Source organism: Syzygium oleosum, unplaced genomic scaffold, assembly GCF_021117445.2.
Source record: "Syzygium oleosum isolate NSW1041296 unplaced genomic scaffold, Sole_v2.1 Sole_v2.33, whole genome shotgun sequence".
In the NCBI taxonomy this organism is placed as follows: Eukaryota; Viridiplantae; Streptophyta; class Magnoliopsida; order Myrtales; family Myrtaceae; genus Syzygium; species Syzygium oleosum.
Genome location: NW_026607517.1, coordinates 1,746,273 through 1,765,457, shown reverse-complemented (window position 1 = coordinate 1,765,457; position 19,185 = coordinate 1,746,273). Strand labels below are relative to the sequence as shown.

The 19,185-nt window shown below is 41.1% G+C and overlaps 3 protein-coding genes and 1 non-coding gene across 9 annotated transcripts; 2 read left to right on the top strand and 2 right to left on the bottom strand.

Annotated features, from left to right (window-relative positions):
- The first annotated feature begins 256 nt into the window (after positions 1 to 256).
- LOC115672889 (probable N-acetyl-gamma-glutamyl-phosphate reductase, chloroplastic) lies at positions 257 to 5,882 on the top strand. Of its 6 annotated transcripts, none has more exons than XM_056304939.1 (15): positions 258 to 419; positions 488 to 555; positions 765 to 932; positions 1,132 to 1,239; positions 1,774 to 1,860; positions 1,971 to 2,021; positions 2,130 to 2,201; positions 2,558 to 2,677; positions 3,266 to 3,326; positions 3,478 to 3,558; positions 4,164 to 4,243; positions 4,337 to 4,426; positions 4,691 to 4,819; positions 4,918 to 5,029; positions 5,567 to 5,882. In XM_056304939.1, the coding sequence occupies exons 2-14, from the start codon at positions 502 to 504 to the stop codon at positions 5,023 to 5,025; spliced, it is 1,209 nt and encodes a 402-aa protein (XP_056160914.1). In that variant the 5' UTR covers positions 258 to 419; positions 488 to 501; the 3' UTR covers positions 5,026 to 5,029; positions 5,567 to 5,882. The 6 variants fall into 6 exon arrangements, with proteins under 6 accessions (XP_056160917.1, XP_056160916.1, XP_056160915.1 ...); XM_030594877.2 differs by having other exon boundaries at positions 4,918 to 5,034; XM_030594880.2 differs by having other exon boundaries at positions 4,918 to 5,050.
- Positions 5,883 to 7,235: 1,353 nt separating this feature from the next.
- On the top strand, positions 7,236 to 10,073 carry LOC115672920 (uncharacterized). The gene is made up of 4 exons (XM_030594922.2): positions 7,236 to 7,564; positions 8,397 to 8,825; positions 8,989 to 9,204; positions 9,749 to 10,073. Exons 1-3 carry the CDS (start codon positions 7,454 to 7,456, stop codon positions 9,169 to 9,171), a joined length of 723 nt encoding a protein of 240 aa, XP_030450782.1. The 5' UTR covers positions 7,236 to 7,453; the 3' UTR covers positions 9,172 to 9,204; positions 9,749 to 10,073.
- A 522-nt stretch (positions 10,074 to 10,595) lies between these two features.
- On the bottom strand, positions 10,596 to 10,669 carry TRNAV-CAC (transfer RNA valine (anticodon CAC)). The gene has a single exon. It is a non-coding gene; the product is annotated as a tRNA-Val (tRNA).
- An 878-nt stretch (positions 10,670 to 11,547) lies between these two features.
- Positions 11,548 to 15,087, bottom strand: LOC115672595 (serine/threonine-protein kinase SRK2E). Its single transcript, XM_030594434.2, has 9 exons — positions 14,709 to 15,087; positions 13,942 to 14,016; positions 13,739 to 13,840; positions 13,599 to 13,652; positions 13,415 to 13,507; positions 13,089 to 13,181; positions 12,732 to 12,836; positions 12,556 to 12,654; positions 11,548 to 12,074 (listed from the first exon to the last, which is right to left on the bottom strand). Exons 1-9 carry the CDS (start codon positions 14,883 to 14,885, stop codon positions 11,781 to 11,783), a joined length of 1,092 nt encoding a protein of 363 aa, XP_030450294.1. The 5' UTR covers positions 14,886 to 15,087; the 3' UTR covers positions 11,548 to 11,780.
- Positions 15,088 to 19,185: the final 4,098 nt, after the last annotated feature.

Genomic DNA, 19,185 nt, shown 5'->3' with positions numbered 1-19,185 from the left:
AGTTAAAAATTTAGAAAATCAAGAGGAAGTAAGTGGCAACAATAACGGCCCTACCCAAAAAAAGTTAGTTTAAAAAAATCCAAATCAAGATTTTTGCAAAATTTCTTCTTGTGATTTGAGTCAAAATACCTTAAACCTAAGAATTAAGTATAATTCAATCTCTTTGAAAATCTAAAATATATATCATTATTATTTCCGAATATTAGAAGAAAAAATCGCGACTTGAGATTTTGCGTCCTTCCGCACGAGCTTCGGCGCAGCGTTTATAAGTTTCCAAACGAGCCGCCCAAACAGCGTTCATTCCCCGTTTCCTCTCAGTCGCGCCTCTGCCTCGTCCGCCGCCTGCAGTTCCATCGCCGCCGCCGCCGCCGCAGGCGCTGTGCTCAAAATCCAATCTTCAGCGGTTGCTCCGGCAAGTGGTCGGTTGCTTTTACGTTGTCCGGCTCAGATTAACCTCGAGTTCACGCATCTTCCTTTGGTCTTGCAGCTTGGGATTTGAGGATGAGCTTGTCGATTTTCAGTGCGGCTTGTTTGGATTCAGGATGCCTTTGGAAGGTCTGCACCTGTAATCCTTTTGGTGCTGGATGCATGACAATATTATCATGGAAATGCTTAGTTGCAGAAGATTGTTCTGCATTGAGGTTCCTCAATTGCAAACTAAACCGTGGTGATCTAATGAAAAAGCTTGATTGCTTTGAGTATGCTGTGAACATCTTGAATCGATAGGAGTGAGTTGATGCAGAAACGCCTGAATGAATTTTTAGGAGGGAAAGATTGCGAAATCCGGTACGTGGAGCAATAAGCAGCTTCCTGTGAGAGCATCTCTAGCGTCGTCTCCGCAAAGCTTGCAGCTTTCGAAGAAGAAAAGCGAGAAGCTCCAGAAGGATGTGCGGATCGCCGTTCTGGGAGCCAGCGGTTACACTGGTTCTGAGGTAGGACATTGTATATCTTGTGTCGGGAAATTTATGTGATGAGATGCCGCCGTTTGATGCGGGAGTTATTCTCACCTATAGGAACAAGGAAGCACGAAGATTTTCCTGTATAGGATATATAAGACTTCGGTTGCACGGTTATATGTTTTGAATAGTGATTTCTCGTTTTCGTAACTATGAGGTGATCATTTGCTGGCAGATCGTGAGACTCCTTGCAAACCATCCTTACTTTGGCATTACTCTAATGACGGCGGACAGAAAAGCGGGGCAATCACTGGGATCTGTCTTCCCCCACCTGATCACTCAAGTAGGACTTTTTCTCGTTTTCTAAGACACTTTTTATTCTTCTTATATGAGCTTGTCTAGTCCTGGTCTTGTCTCAACTAAGAACTAAAGTTGCCTGATAGAGAGCTGTTTCTTGATGGGTGTGGAATTTTAAAAAATGCATCATTATCATTCTAACAAGCTGATGCAGCATTCAAATGATTATCCTGTTAGTCCTCTTTATGTCATTAATTGGGTAATATAATAGGGTTGTTGGCTACACAAGTCAGCAATTAAAATCCTAAATGTGGTTCTATGGGTCACAACTCCATTTGTGATAAAATCCTCGCCTTGTCTAATCAGGAAAAGATGTTATGCCTTTGTTAGTGCTCTACCAATCAATGGTCATGCGCATCTGTTTCTGATGTTATAAAGCCAGTGATCCAGTTATGATTTTTACAGAAAAAAAGACAATTAAAAGCAGAAGTCTTTTCCCCTTCTTTCTTAATGGCCTAGCCATACTCACAATTCCTTCATGATTAGCACATTATAAGCTGACTGTCCAGCATGCTTGCAGGATTTGCCGGATATGGTTGCTGTCAAAGATGCAGATTTTTCTGAAGTGGACGCTGTATTTTGCTGTTTGCCACATGGAACGACACAGGTTGGTTTTCCTATATCAATCACCTCGTGTCTTGAAAAAGAATGATGGTAAATGAAGTTCCTTGCCTACAATATGAAAGTTGACTATGTCATCTCCTACATTAAATACAGGACATAATCAAGGGTCTTCCCAAAAACTTGAAGATTGTTGATCTTTCTGCAGTATGCTTCTCTCAAGCTCTTTTTTTACTGTCTTGATATTGTCACAACTTCTTTACACTCCACTTGCGGTAAATATGAACAGTTGTGATTCTTTTCACAAGTATTCAGGATTTTCGGCTGCGAGACATTTTAGAATATGAAGAGTGGTATGGTCAACCACACCGAGCTCCAGAGTTGCAGGTATCTGGTTTCTCCTATCTTACACCGCACAATTTCATTCATTGGGACGCAAAGAGCCTGAGAATGTGCTTCTGTATGTCCTCAATAATATTTACTTTGTGAGAACAAGTTTCCGACGAATTAATCCCATGTGTTTAACGTGCTAGTTGTGACTTGCATGCATAAGTAAAGTTGTAAACTGAATAATGTCATCAATGCAACTCTGTCAGAGTTTATCGATTGACTGGATGGTGAAAATGTTATTTCCGTGCTGCAGAACAGGCCATGATATTACATATATTGCTGGCATGTTCATTTAACTTTATTGTATGTGCTTTATTCTCCACCTTTTTGACTACTTTGTTACCGTTATCTAGAAAGAAGCTGTATATGGTTTAACAGAGATTTCGAGGGAGGATATAAGACATGCTCGTCTAGTTGCTAATCCTGGTTGCTACCCAACTTCAATTCAACTTCCTCTTGTTCCCTTGATAAGGGTATGTTCTACCATTTTTTATTTGTCCATTCTTGACACTCAAATACAATGGCAGTACTTTATTGTGCTGCATTTGATTGGTTTCTTAGGAAGCTGATTCCTGTTTTTTTAGCTATTCTAGGCTTTCTGGGTGTTCCAGGAGCTCTAAAAATTTCCAAGTCCTTCATAAAACAGTGGATGTTGACGATACATGTTTTCAGTACATTGCAATGATGCCTGGTAATTAGCTATTAACATGTTTGGTAGCTTAGAGTGATTAAGAGTTAACCATCAAATATTATTTAGAGGAGTGTTAGGGAATATAAATATGTGATATGATGCTGCTGAAAAGTTTAAGCCATTCTGGACATTTCCTTGAGAAGTCCTGCAACGGTTTTAACTAGGAGTAACACAGTGTGGTGTTATTTCATTGTAGTAAATTAGAAAAAGTCTTTCTTTTATATGACAACTTTGGCACCTTTTTCTCTTATATTTCTGCGAGCAAGTTTTAGTTATAGAAGGTTCAGGTGTCTAGCTGAATAATGAAATGAACTGCCCTTAGACCATTCTTTGGCCACTTTTTGATTCAGTCATTGTCATTGAATTGCAGGCTAATCTTATTCAATCAAAAAATATCATTATAGATTCGAAATCTGGTGTCAGCGGTGCAGGTTAGCCCCTCTCTCGCTCTTCCCATCCCCCCCACCCCCCCACCCCCCTGCCTTCCCTTTCCCAAGGGTCTCTCTCCTGCCACATCCAAATATAGAGCAGTCCTGAAAGCTCTCTTTAGCATTTATTTCTAAAATCAAAAATCTTGTGCAGGACGTGGTGCTAAGGAAGCTAACTTGTACACTGAAATAGCTGAAGGCATACATTCTTATGGTATTACGAGACATCGGCATGGTCAGTCTTAATTCTGAAAAATCATTTCATTGTGGTGTCTTTATGTGTTTAAATTAAGGTATCGACACAAGTGGTGGGACAAAATTTATATCATACTGCTAGTGCATTTCTTGATATCCTTTAGAAGTTGTCTGCATGAATAAGATCTATGTTGCTTAGAGGATTGCCTCATAGGAGAAGCATTATATTGGCCGGAAAAAATTAGGGAAGCATGATGGCCTTTGGGAGTGAATTGCCCGTAATCTTGGGAATCTAGGAGTTTAACTTGGGCGCGTGTTTCATGAGTTATCAAAATCTAATGTTTCTGTCTGGTTAGCATTCTAGGATTGATGTAACTCTAGAACTATTCTACCAGGAATTTCTTCCGATAGAATTCCATCAGATTCCTTGTTTGTGTCTAGATGAAATGAGCTTCACAGTGTAATATCTGCCAATTACGTGTCTACATTCTTGAGTTCTTGTTGTGTGAGCTGATGACATTCTTTTTCCCCCCTTTTTTTCTTTTGAGCTGGGTCTGGGGGTTTGATGACTCTTACTCATGGATGAATTCATTAAAGCAAAGGCAATAATCTGGATTGCTTTTTTTTTAATTTCCTTTCCTGCAGTTCCAGAGATTGAGCAGGGATTATCTGAAGCTGCGCAATCAAAGATCACTGTCAGCTTTACTCCACATTTGATGCCAATGGTCATAGTTACAATGTTGAAGTATTCCCATTATTAAAGTTGAAATTCTGCTTCTCCAGCAATCATTATTAGTTTTCTTCATCTATATATGCAGAGCCGAGGAATGCAATCAACTATATATGTTGAAATGCCTTCAGGTGTAACGGTAGATGATCTATATGAGCAACTTAAAGTTGCTTACCAGGTAACCTTTTTCTGGCTAACAGACCTATTAATGCTTGGCATTTAACAGCTTAATGTTCTAAGTATTGACCTTAGCTTGTCTTTGCTGAGGTACTTGTTTTTAGTACTCATGGTAGGCTTAATCAAAGTAAATTTATTTCATGGATCTTGTTCAGTCATGTAGCAGACATGTTGGTCTGCGGCTTATCATATTATCAACTGTGTTTGGGGATTGATTCCCGCATACTTCATACCGTTTGATCACTTAATTCATCTTATCTTGCAGGATGAGGAATTCGTTGTTTTATTAGGAAAAGGAGATGTTCCTCATACTCAACATGTTCGAGGATCCAATTATTGTCTTATGAATGTCTTTCCTGATCGAATTTCTGGACGAGCAATACTGATTTCTGTTGTATGTTCCTCAAGTGTCTGTTATTATATTAAATGCTTACGTTTCCAGTAACATGAAGTCATCTTATCGTGGTAAGTCGTCTAAATCTGTTTTTGCAGATTGACAATGTCGTCAAGGGAGCTTCTGGTCAGGCTCTGCAGAATCTCAATGTGATGATGGGATTACCTGAGAATATGGGGCTTAACTACCTGCCATTGTTTCCCTGATGCAGTATTGTGAGTGAATGAGCATGTACGGATTTTGTTCAAGAAAGCTTACTTAACTTCAAGTTGTGTCTGAGCTATAGCTTTTGTTTATTCTTCTGTTGACCTTTTACACCTTCTTTCTCTCTGTGTTTTTACATAAAGGTAACATGATCCTTTTTTTTTCTTTTGCAACGCCCTTCTCTTTCTTGACAAACAACCAATGGCTTATCTGTAGGTATGACACTCCCATGCTTGATATTAATATGCACGTTGTAATGTGTCTGTTACAATTACTTGACATGTGTGTGCTCTTTTTCCAAACCAGAAAGAAAGGCAAATTAGTTTTTCCTTTTCGTTAAGGTCGAGGCTGAAACTCAATTTAGATGTTGCATTATTTACATTGCTCCTTTTCCTTTTAGTTTATCGTAGTGGAACTATCATGACACGGTTTATAGTAGAAATTTCTGTCGGAAGACGTGCATTTATTCTGTGCCCAATTATATGAAATGACTGGTCTGCTCTGCTATGTGAACATTAACTTACATTTCACTTGCCATTGCAGGTACCAGGCAGCGTGACCTTTTCTTCGAAGAGCTCGTGAAGATGTGAATGACGTTGGAATAAGTTAAGAGTCGATGTTCTAAGACAGTTATTTTGGTGTATCTTAGTGTATTGTAAGGTGTTCAAAAGAAGATATTGCGGAGGAACTAGAGTTGCGTTAGGGTAGTCGACCTATAGCAAGATGAGATATGTTCCTATCTTATTCTGATATGAGTTTTCATTTTGTAATGATCTGTATTTTCGGTCCGAGTTGAATTTTTTTGTGATGTTAAGGAACTATTAAGTACAAACATTCAGGAGTCTTTACGACTTTGGTGCTCTCGCGTCTTCATAGTCCATTTTTCATAGGCTTGTCTTGCGAATTGCAGCCCTTTACATAGTTATGAAGTGAAATTGATGTAGTCTCTGGTTTAGCGATTACGCCTGCTCTATGCTGTAGCCTTTCTCTCGACTTTATTGAAAGAGCAATTTACCAATGTTCGAATGTATTAATAATATTAGAAATACTTCACGATATGAGAGTTTCCATGTGATTTGTTCCTCTTAAAACGATCCCCTTTGTCGATATATTTTCCATTGAAAGAAAAACTGCCGCGCACGAAGAATTGGGTTGGCTCGACGAGTGAACCACAAAAGCTGAACTCGAAACCCTAGTGCTAGTGCTCGGCTCCCTAGCACTCGACCCAAGGTCCACAAAGGTCAGGCTCGGGAACCCGATGACTATGCCCAGGCCTCGATTTATGGAGGCTGAGCTTCGGTCCCCAGAAGCCAGCCCAAGACCCTAGTTTCTATGCTCGGATCCTGACAACCGAGCTCGAGATTCCGGTGTCCATACCTGGCTTGGGTCTATCGAGGCTGGGTCTGGATCCACAGAAGTCGAGTCCGGCCTAGGACCCCAGTGACAGTGCCCAAATCCCTAACACCAAATTATACTTCATTTTCTAATATATATTTGCATTAGATTTTATATCATTGTTGAAAAATGCAATTCACCTCATATCCGCTAGGGGTGTGCAAAAAACCTAGGACCGCCCGGGACCGCCCGGGACCGGACCGGAACCGGTGGTTCCCAAGGGGACCGGTCCGGTTCCCGGTTCCAAATTTTTGGAACCGGTGGGTTTCGGCCCGGTTCCCGGTATGGAACCGCCCACCCGCCCACCCGGACCGGACCGATAATATAATAATAATATATTTATTTTTTAAAATTTTAATTAAAAAAATCTGACCAAAAAAAAATTTAAAAAGAAAAACGCAACTAGACACTCATAATTCTCTGCTCTCTTATCTCTGGACACTCATTTGATGGGTACCCACTTGATTCATGGATGATGTGGTTAATGGAACCGATCATAGTATAGGAATTGTATGGAAAGTTACGTTCTTTTCTTTTTGTTCCGTTGATCCGATGTTGGTCCACATATATTTTTTTTTATTTGTCCAGAAAAACTTGATGGGACCGGTTCCATGGACCCGCCCGGGAACCGGACCGGACCGCCGGTCCGGTTCCCGGGCGGGTCCATGGAACCGACGGGCGGTCCTCGATCCCAAAATTGAGGACCAACACTGTGCGGGTTGGTCCTAAGGTTAGGGGGTGGACCGGCCAAACCCGGACCATGCTTACCCCTAAATTATCCGCCCCGTCTTTTCAAAAAATGGAAAAATAAAAATGAACTGCGCAGCACAACTGATGATGCAGAATCGGTTTCGGTCTGGCCCCTTAAACCCTTCTCACATGCAGAAGCAGAAGCAGAAGCTATTCGGAGAGGGTTGAAGAATTCAATCAAGAGACCGCCTTATCTCATACACGGTCGTATTGGCAGCACCAGCAGCAGCAGAAGCTGCTGAGAGAGCACGTGAACTTTTGCGAGGCCCCGAACGCAATTTGGAAATGGCTACCATCTTCCCTTCGTCTCCATCTCTCGATACTCCCTCTAAATTGTTGTGTGGGAATCCTCTTCCTCCTCCTCCTCCTCCTCCCACTTCTCTTGGGCAATTCAGGGTAAGCGCCAGATTCTCCAATTTTTCTCGAAGCTCTCGTCTTTTCTTTTTCTCCCCCTTTTCAGGATTCTTTCTCTGGGTCTTTCGCTGTGAACTGAAAGTGAATCTCTTGTTGCGTGTGTTTTTTTCCGGCGAAAACTTTTGTCGGGTTCGACGAGGGTGTGTTTATGCTCTAGTCGCACCGGTTCTTCTCTTAGTGTTGTGAAGGAATTTAGATAAGTCGTGCCTTCTTGGGCTGTCTATAGGAGCTCATTTTCTGCTAGCACCGGACGTCACCTCTGTCTGAAAACAACTGGAGAATGTCCTTTACTGAATTCTCTCTCCCAATGTCCGTCTTAAAGTGCACCCTTTGGGTTGTAAATCTAATTTCTTGTGATTTTTTTTTTTTAGTTCTTGATGATTGTCGGTAATTTGGCTTCTTAGATGCTGATGATACTTTATATCACTGTTAAATTTGGTGGTTGGGTTACATTCAACACCAATGATCATGAGATTGGCCGAGTTGTAATGTATCGTTGATCATATTGTTTACTAGTTAATCTTGTTCCCTCTTAGCCTGGAAGATACTGCTTTTGGCTTGGTTTTTAAACTATATCCAGGTTTAAACAAGACTCCTGTGTTGATTAGTGTTTCTGTATTTCTTGGGTTTGTTCTCCATTGCGATGGTTGTCAAGATGCTTTGACGATATCATTTCTCTGTTGTCTTTTTAGTTCTCCTAATTTTTTGGGCCAGTAGCTGATATAAAATGATAGACATGCAGTTTAGTAGGATATGGATTTGGTTGGCATTCTCAGACATGTAACTGACCATGGAAATTATGTGTCTCGTACAGCTGGGTTGGCCACATTATAGTAAAGGATATAAAAACTTCAGAATTGAACGAATGAGTGCGGTTCAGAATGGTAGGCATCCTGTTCTGTGTGCAATGGGAATGGCTGCAAGACACTCGGGCGATCCTGAAAGAATGGGTTTCCGTCATCTATTAGATAAGACGAAGGAGTTGTGGGACAGTTCACCAGAACCAGTCAAGAGCTTCCCTTGGATCCGAGCTTTGGAGAATTTCGTTCAGCTCATTCTTGATCTTGTCTTGGCAGTACTCAAGTTCTTGTGCGTACCGTTAATGGCTGTATCTTCCCTAAGCGAGATGTCCTATTGTGCTCATGAAAAGAAGCTGCGACTTGTGCCTTTGCCATTACTCATTGGCGTTGCTTTTGCTGGGGTGTTAAACGAGACAGCACTGGAATTATCTCCACTGCTTAAGGTAGAACTTTCTGTTCCACTTCCATGTGAATTTCCAGAAATTGCCTTTGAGCAGGGTGAAATTTTTTTTTTTAGTGTAATTATTTGTGTCTGGAGTGTAGTCTGGGCAAGGGAACCACTTTGTTGTGTTGTTTATTGGCTCTGTTCTTTTGCTTGCTTGGCAGGATGCAGAAGTGCCATGGCACCTGATTGCCATTGCTGTTTTCTTTACAATGCTGAAATTGCCCGGACCTTATTACCCTTACTGGGGTCGCATATTTATTCCTCACTTTGCAAATGGGGGGCTATTGAGGATTTTGTGGTATGCTTTTCTATGGAATAGAAGGCCCCGGAAGGGACTGGTCTAAATTTTCTGGATGGTGGTCCTGCTGTTTCCAGAGGTACGGAAGTCATTTCTTTTATCTTCTGGTTGTTACCTGTTCTTTTTTGCACCCATATTTCCATGTTTAAACTTTGCTATTAGCTGGTGGGACTGTCTTTTTTTCCTGTTTATAGGAAAAGCCTCAATAATTTGAAAATCCGAAGCTTGTTCAGTGGCACCTGTTTTTGCCTCCCAGCTGCACCAATTCATTGTTACTGAATTTTATACCTGTTTCATCTTTATGTGAAATTCACTAAAACCATCTGACTGCACTGCAAATAAGTGTAATGAAAAAACGAATTTTCTTATATTTTCCTAACTCTATGTTCTTTAAGTCATTTGAGAAATTTAATATACTTTCAATGAGGTGGTCCTCCGATGCTATTGCATATTAGCATTTCAGTGCGATTGATCTCTATATTCCAGCTTCCTTGTTTATGATTTGGAACCTCCGCAAAATCCAGGATCACTCCTTTTAGAACGAGCACTTTGAGTTATTTTTTCATGGTTTGTCAGAAATGATGGTCTTACCGCCTTATTGTCCACCTCGGGTTGTGATGCAGCTAATAATCGCTACAAGGAAATTGGCTATGGATGTCGTCATAGTAAGGATCGGCATGTCAGTGGCAGCTGCCGCACGGAAGCTGAATGGAGGTGGAAGAGCATGGCATGCCGCATATCTGCTAAATCAACCGATTTTGCCGCTATGTGGTTTAGTCCCCCATTCTTTTGGTCGAGTAGTTCTCTCCTGACGTGGGATCATACAGAAATTGTAGTCTCTAGTTTTATGCTGCCACAGGAACCGTAGAGTTTGGATTGTGTGGTTCTTTTATGTTTCTTCCTCCTCCGTGATTTTTTTTATTCACCTAAAGCGCGGTTTCTTTTTTACTCTACACATATATTCTTAAACCAATTGTCGATTGCCATCGATTTCATGTCGCTATATTGCGCGCTATGCTTTTACGGGGCAACAACAATCCATTTTTCAGGCTTCACAAATACTCGAGAGAAGGGTACATGCATAATTTGTTCATCATTCGGGATGTGATCTTTTCCCCCTCCTCTTCTTCTTACGGTGATAATGGAAAGCTTCACTGAAGCAGCCGGCTAATTCTGCATTAAGCTTTATGTTGTTGGGGGTCTCATTCATCACAATGGAAACGACACGGTATTAAACTGATGCAGGAGAGAATGAAGCGTAAAGCAATACGAGGGATTTTAGTATATCTCACTGGGACTTTGCTGAACATAAATTTTTGCCACCTCGCTTTCTTGCTTCGAGAAATGAGTATTTATCGATTTGAGCTTCGAAACATGTGTTTATAGACTCAGGGGAACATTATTATAACATAAAAGACAGAATGACGATAAATAAAAAGGACGGACAAAATCAGTGTCCAGAAGTTAAAATGTCTGAGCCCGGGTTCGAACCGGGGACCTCTAGTGTGTGAGACTAGCGTGATAACCGACTACACCACCCAGACATTTGTGCTACTTTTGGTTCATCTTATTCTATATCAATAAAAGACATGTTCAGGACCCAGGTACCTCTGGAATTCATCAACCGAAGGTTGTGGTGGCCCAAATGCAGGGGAAAGAAAGCGATTCATACCAGCTTCTGGGTTGGAGATTTGGATGCGATCGATTTCAGATTCGAGCGGATTCATCTGCACGTCCTGCAAAAGTCAAAAAAAAAAAAAAAAAAGGGCTATGGAATTGGGCTATAAGAACTATTAACAGAATGAGCAAGTTGGTGATTTGGACCGACTCTCTCCTGCTAGAGGGAAGCTGCACGATGGCTTTTTACTTTGTTTTCGAGCCCTGTTCCATAGCTCATATGCTCTTAAGCTGGCGTTTGTCTCTCGTTTCTTTCTTGTAGCTTCGTCGAATAGGATGTTACTTGCAGAAAGTACTGAAGTTCTCGCAAGTTCCAACAAGAAGAAAACGGAATGTATAATATCTTGACAAACTGTTGAGCCTCTCTTCTTGCATTAATTGACAAGCAATGAGGTAATTTGGCTAACAGACCGGCGATTGCCCCTGCGGCATTCTTGTCATAAGCAACTTCGTGACCATCACGCTATTTACCCTTTTCATTTAGGATTATATTGAGCTCGTGCCAAACCCGGTCATCTTCGATTCTCGGCCATAGGAAACAAATTAGAGCTATGCTATTCTTCATAGTTTCCCATCACGAGTTCAGTCTGGGAGAGCTTAGTCACGGAAAAAGAAAAGAGTGGGCACAACCAACACATCAAATAAAGCGAAATAGTTTCTTTTTCGTTTACCCATCAGATTATGCACCTTCACATCACCAAAACGATGTTCCACAAAAAACTTCTCACGCTGAAATCACCAGGCATGAAAGTAAGCAAATCGAAACCCCTTAAAAGCAGCAGATATAACAAGGTGTCTACATCAGATCAAACAAGATTTTTAAGTTAAAAGATGCATCTGTGACAATAAAACAACATACAGCACCACAGTTCACCATCATGAACACCACAGAGAAGCATCAACCACCTGACTTCACTTCTGATTTGCAGAAAGATATACAATATACCCCCATCATCTTATGAAAGTTTACTGTCACGACTACATTGCATAGATTACTTCGCCACTGCTATCAATGTCAAGTTCGGGATCTGATTCCAGGTCTTCATCCATGTCATCATCAATGTCGAGGCTACCAGTCAGGTACTGGTTGAGGCTGTTGGTACCAGCAGCAGGTATAGTGGCCTCAGAAATGATCCGCATGATTTCCTCCATGCTCTGCATAGGCTGATCTGGCTCCTGAAATTGATTGTTCTTTGTGTTGTCATCCATGAGATCCCCTGGAAGATTTTTCAGAAACCACTCATGATTCCGTATCTCAGGAATCGTTATCCTCTGCAGCAAAATAACATGATGTAAGATTCGCAAGATTTAGGTTCCTTGTCCATGTCTTATCAAATGAAGTCAGCACAAAGCAAAGAAACAAAATCATCAAGTCTAAATGAATGAATTGACACATGAATAGAGGGATATAACATGAATGTCGAATCAGTGCTCAACACCTTCTGTCTGCTCAAGGCAGAAGGAATAAAATTATGCACCGATCCTCCCTCCTATCCAAAGCCTTAGGAAGTGCACATAGTGCTGTCACACAAGTAGCCCCGAAAGAGAATTCAATGTGAGGTTATTTACGAAACCCGACTATGACTTTGGGAAGTTCAGTATAGCACACGGCAAAAACAGAAGACCCATCCAAGCTAAGGTGTACAGCTCAAACTAGACCCAAACATAGACTTCCCCTTTGTCTGACATCAGATGGACAGCTACAATCATGCCGACGATGGACAAGTAAAACAAAAAAGGCAGGTAAGCTAACCTTCGTGGGGTCAGACACAAAAATCCTTGAAATCAGATGGCTGCACTCGGGAGAGATATGAACATAGTCAGGAATGGAGTACTGGACATTCAAAATTCTCTGCACGAAGAAAAAAATCAGACAAGAGTAGTTCTGCCAATCAGAAAAGTGACTTGCTAGATTTAGCCATCATTTACTTGTATGGTTCGCCGGAAGTTCTTGGGGTCCTCAGGGTCCTCAAAAGGATAAGCACCCACCAACATCACATATAAGGTCACACCGCAAGACCAGACATCTGCAACCTGATGGCAGTTAAAGACCGAATCAGAAGTGCGATATTGCAAAGAATCTGAAATCATCATTAGTTATCCGCAAAATAGTTGAATCTAGAAATAAAAGATCACTCAGTTGATATGTTTTTTTAGGAGAATTAGACTTAAAATAGCGAATAGCAGTAGTGACAAAGAGATGAAAGGAGGACTAGCACCATCAACCAGTCATACCCCAGAAAATCCCAGAGTCTGAATTCACTAGAGGCACGGAACATTAAATACCTTGCCATCGTATTCTTTCTTGAGTAAAACTTCAGGAGCAATATATGCAGGGGTTCCAACAGTTGATTTTGGTTGTGAATGCAGCAAGGACGACTGACAACGATTAAAAAACAAAGAGATAGGTAAGATAAGTAAACAAAAGCTTTTGGCGCAGCATGGAGGAGATGCTAACAGAAGAACAAAGCTCTACTGCATATAACACATGATGAACAGTTATCTCTCCTGAAAAAATTGACATCAAGTGCCAATCAACTTCTGTATCCATAGCAAACCTAAACAATTACAAGAATCGCAATCTGAAATTCACTGAAGTGAGCATATCAGACCTTCGAGTAACCGAAATCACAGATCTTCAGACGAGGAGCTGGACTCCCATCCAGCAATGTGTTCTCCAGTTTCAAATCACGATGGCATATTTGCTGGATGATGAGTACAAAGGGGATCAGACTCGACGACTGGACAACGTATCCAAGTGAGATGAATAGAAAAGAAAATCCGAGATTGGCGTACCATTGTATGGCAATAGCTAACTCCCGATATGAGCTGTTGAAAAAAGAACCGAGCCTGCAGCAAAAGAAGGTATCCATTTACTTGTTCAGCAGCATATCGCCGGGAGAAGGAGAAAAAGATTCCACAAGAAAAATAAAAACCTCATCTTCACTGAATCTGCCAGCATTACATATCCTCTCAAAGAGCTCTCCACCAGCTGCATATTCCATGACAATAGCTAGATGAGTTGGCGTTAATATGACCTACAGAGAGACGGCGGAACAAGGGTCTGAGGTGATATAACCCAATCGGAAGAACGGCAGGAAAAATTCTCACTCGTGAAAGGGATTCACCGGATACAAACCTCTCTAAATCGTATGATGTTGGGATGTATTAGTGACCTGTGGTTAATGATTTCCCTTTGTACATTTTCATCTATCTGTCACAAGATAGCAACATACGTCACTTCTCGATTAGAAGAGAAAGCTACAGTTCTTGAGCAAAAATCTAACATATGGGTCTAAACCCCATTCTCTCAACATTTGCATCATATGATCAAGATCTCGTGCGAACCTAATAACCGCAAGTGAATAAAACCCCTCAACTACTAGGGACAATTATCTAAGAATTCACATGACGATTATGAGCGTGTCAGCCGCGAAAAGCAGCAAATTCGAACAAAATTTTAATGATACCAGAAAGTTAGTCCTCCTCACAATGTATGAAAGTATGATTACAAGAACAAACTTCGAGGACTCGCTATGCCCCAGCATCGTGAGCTTGGGAAGAGGATATACTTTCCAAATTTGGACTCCAAATACACAGCTCTAAATGAAGCACGACTTTCGAATAGATTCTGTTCGGATCCGAACAGATGAATACACAAGTACTTAAAACATCTTCGCAAGTCGGGATAAAAATATTCACGATTCCAAATTTGGCATTAAATTCTCCACAACAGAGCTCAGGACATCAGGAACTTCCTGCCAACAATGCCGTCAGCTCTCGAACTTTCCATAGTTCACTAAAACGCGACCTTAAAGAATCGCGGACCAAGTCCAACACAGCCAAACATCCTCTTAACTAAATCAGTAACCGCCAGAACGGGGCGAAAAGAATGGGGCAACGAACCTTGTCCCCTCTCTCGATGTACTTAACAGCGACGAGCTCGTTGGTCTGCCGGTCCCTCATCAGCCTGGCCACGCCGAAGTTCCCCGATCCGATGTCGCGCACCAGCTCGTACCGATCGCTGTCGTGCATGATCGGCAGGTCCATGCCGGGCCCGACGGTGATCGCCGACCGATCCATGGGCAAAGGGGGGGAAAAGCCCTCCTCCACGCGCGCGACACTCTCTCTAAAATCGCCGAGCACCCGCGCGATCGAGCTCACCCTACCCGACGACAGCGCCCCATCCAGCGGCAAGAAAAAGGCGGAGGGAGGTCCTGATCGGAAGAAGATCGAGGCTCGGAGGGAGGGAGGGAGGGAAGGAGGCGGTTGGGGGTGTGGGCCCCGCGCTGGGGGTCGACGTGGCACGATCGGGGGGGGGGGGGATGGATCGACCCGTGAGGGCTGCCGGCTTTCGCGTCGGAGCTTTTAATTTTGTTAAAGTGGGGGGCGTGTTCTGGTGAGGGATTGCGAAGCCGGTGATTAAAGCTCGTGAATGATATGGCGTCACTCTCTCTCTCTCTCTCTCTCTCTCTCTCTCTAGAAGCTCTGCTGGTGTTTTTATGAGGGGAGGCCTCGATTTTTCTCTCTCTAGGTGAGCATGAGCAGCAGCAGCAGTTTCCATTTTTATTTTTTTATTTATAATGCGTGTCTTATCCAGAGAACTTCAACATCACGGGGGAGGAGGAGAGAGAAAAAAATCAAGACCCTTTTTTGTTTTTTTTTTGGTCCTTCGCATATTTGACTTCCTATTCCGACCCCAAAAAAAAAACAAAACAAAAGATTGACTCTCTTCTATCTTATCGCTTTTTCCCCCACTTCCATTTTTGTCTCACTTATCCCAACACTAATTGTATTTATGGATCACGGGCGTGAAATTAAAATTTACAGTGGATAATTAAGCCAGAGGCTGATAAACATTTTTTTTTCAAGAACTGGGTATGATTATACGCATTTATATATATGTTTGTAACTTAAATCTATGGACTTAGACATGGAGATCCGGCTGTCTAGAAATTTATGAAACGCCGTGCGATTTTTCTGAGTCGGTTAAGTCCTGCATTTTGGCCCATGTGGGTAGCCCTTACCCATCTCTCGGCGTTCCAACCAACTACGCCCATCAGACGATTAGGAAAGCACATTGATAAATTGGTACAAATAGACTCAAACTTAATTTACCTTATCGTTTCGACAACAAATGGTGTTTTCTTTTACCACAACACGTAAAATCATAACCTGAATTTGATGCTTGAGTTTTTTCTGTTTCACAGAAAGTGAATGACTTTGAAAATATTTTTTTTAACTAATTATTTTAATTGATATAAATAATTATGTTTTAAAAAAATTAAATTATTTATTTTTAGCGAGATAATTAATTTAACAAAAAGAAAAAATTAATAGGGTGGGCGGAGAGCAAGGAGAGAGAGAGAGAGGGGGGGACTGTAGCTGATCCGCTTTGGAGTCAGTGAAGTTCGGAGGGGCGGTTGAGTTGACGAAAATGCCCTTGGCTTTTGGCGGAAAGGGTCGGAGATGGACAAAAAAAAATTTTGGGGTAATGGAGCCGAGCGGTGGTGCGCCTTTCTCCTCCTTCGCCAAATAATGGAGCACTTTTTTTTTTTCTATCATTGAAAAAGCTTTTGGGAATGGGCCACCAGGATGTGCCGATCACCGAGGCGTTTATCGGAATTTGGCAGCTCTCACTCACGTGGGTATGTCCAGTTCGGGCAAAATCACCGTTCATTTCGATCGAGCCCGGCACTACCCCGCACCCCCTAACACGGGATGAAATCATGCCCCGAGTTATCCCGCACTCGATGCTACAAACGAGTTCGAATTTACAGAGATCGAGGGGCGAGCGAGTGAGAGAGAGATCCGAATTTGTGCCGAGGCCTTGTTCAATTGGACCAACGGACATGGGAGGAGAGGTCCCAAGAACGGAGGATCTTTTTCATGAAAGTAACGAAGAGATAATGACGCTTACAGTTCTTGAAATATGATCTCTAAACTTTAGCTTGATATTTAATGTGGTTCCTGAAATTTTACTTTATTTAACGTGGTCTTTCCATTAATTCCAATTCAGGGATAATATTGAATATGTACCAAAAGTTCAAAAATCACATTAAATAAAGTAAAAGTTCATGAATCATATTAAATATTAAACTAAAATTTAAAAATTATATTAATCAAATAAAAAGTTTAAAAATTACATTACATATTTAGATAAATTTCAAGATCATTTCTAGCATTTTTTTCAACAAGAGATGATGATGATGAGGCCTTTTTAGAAGAAAAGGTGGGGAGGGGCATTGAAGGTCTATTTGACTGGATGGGGGGCAAACGGATAAGGATTCACGGGTTACGAGGTGACCCTTTTTCGTGGCTCGTTTCCTCCTCTGGACACCAAAAAAAGCCCGCAACTGCCCAAGAACAGCTGGACAGGACAGCACTGTTGCTTCCCGTTGTTTTCCGACACCCGAAACAAAATATCAGTTCCATTTTTTCTTCTTCTTCTTTCTTTTTAATGTTAATTTACAATTCTAGATAATTGCGGCAAATCAATGTATACACACTTGCATAACGGGAATGATTCATTACTAAAGAGTTGATTTTTTTTACCATTGATGAATATAAAAAAGTGCCAGAAATTAGTCGTATCGTTACATGTACGTAGATATAATTTTATCGATAAATGTCTATAGGGCACTTGTTAAATATCTAAATAGGGAAGAATGATCATTTCTAATGTATAATTTATATTTTCTTCATTGTTCAATATGGTTAACGATAAGACTACCTCGAGGGCATTAGTTAAAAATTTATATAAATAAACTTTCTCGCTTGTGTGATTACACTCGAAGACCTCGTTTTGGTAAATGAGATCTTCCATCAAGTGCAAACAACAAGACGTGGCTGTTTGAAAAGATCAAGACAATACGATCTAGTAAAAAGAATCTTATATGCCGTGCTTTCGTGGTACTGAACTGACTAAACTAACGTGATTTTCCGTATTTTGAGATAGAAAAAAAATGAAAAAAAATATTGAAGACAGAGAAATCCCAGTTTAAAACACAATGGGCAAAAGAACATGTTATACTTCAACAAGCTGCTGCAAGTGCAATGGGGGCGTGCTGCTGCCAGTTAAACTGATCATTTTCCAAATATTTTTGTTTAGTATTCTGGTCGTGAAAATCAAGCAAAGCATATACCTGGCAATTCTGACGAGCTAAGGCTTTATCTTAAAGCTTCATTTATCTACTGCCAACGTCGAGTTGTACTCGAAACAACTTCTTGAGAAAATAGCAACGACCGCCCCACATTTTATCACGTAGTCACCCCAATCAATGGGCTCTTTTTTTTACTTTTTTCTTTTTCCATTTTCGCCCCCTCATTTCTTAAGTTTATTCAATCTGGGCCACACATTTTTGTCTGGTGTTCGAATGAGAGTAATTTGAAGTAGTTTGGGTCAAAGTCTTAACACGTCCCTCTCTCCTTTTGTGGTCCGAGAGAGATCGCCGTGCGGATGCTTCGGAGGAAAAGAAATCGCGGGTGATAACATTGATCGCTTATAAATCACGTGATCGAGCGAACCCTTTTCACCCTTTTCACATTTCGAGATGAATCCACTCGAGTGATGGAAAACATTTTCTATGAACCTGAAAACAACAAATTTAAAATTGAGGAAAATGAAGGAAATCACTTTTCCTTAAATACCAAACAAATGGAAAAATAACCATTTTTCTCAAAAAAAAAATTTCATGGAAAATAATTTTCTTTATTATGAAATTTTCGGTGAAACAAACGCAGCCTAAGTTGTATTAATATCCTGAAGAAAAGCGGTGAAGAAAGAAAATCACTCTATCTTGCCATTTAATACACTAACGAAATCACGAGGGACTATTTTATTAGCCGGTGAAATGACGTTCTATGTTTCATTAGTGTGCAAAATGCACATGTAATGGATGGTATCGAGCATATAATATGTTACTAAGGTAATGTAGAAATCTTACTATAAAAGCAATTGAGTTCTGGTTTAAATGGGCCAATGTTCAAATCTCTGCTCCACAGATTCGCAATGTTCGATTGAGCCCATGATCCCTGCATTTTGGGCCTCACGTGACCGGCCCAAAAGTTCGGTCCAGGTGCCTTGTCTCCAGGGCCCCCACAAAAGCACAATCAAGGGGGCATTTCAGTCCATACGGTCCACGTGTCATTCCTGCGCCATTTGTTCTTCATCATCGGTTCCGGAGTAGCCGGTTGGGTAACTCGTGAAATAAATGATTACTAATATTTCTCAAACGAATAGGGACAGAGTTTTTTCCTTTTTTGTCAGAAAATAGGGACAGTTTTTGTTTTTGTTCGGGAAATTCTTATTAGTTGACTAATAAGAATTTCAAGGGGCAAATTATACGAGAAAAGAAACGACGGTATATGAATGGGTGGTCAT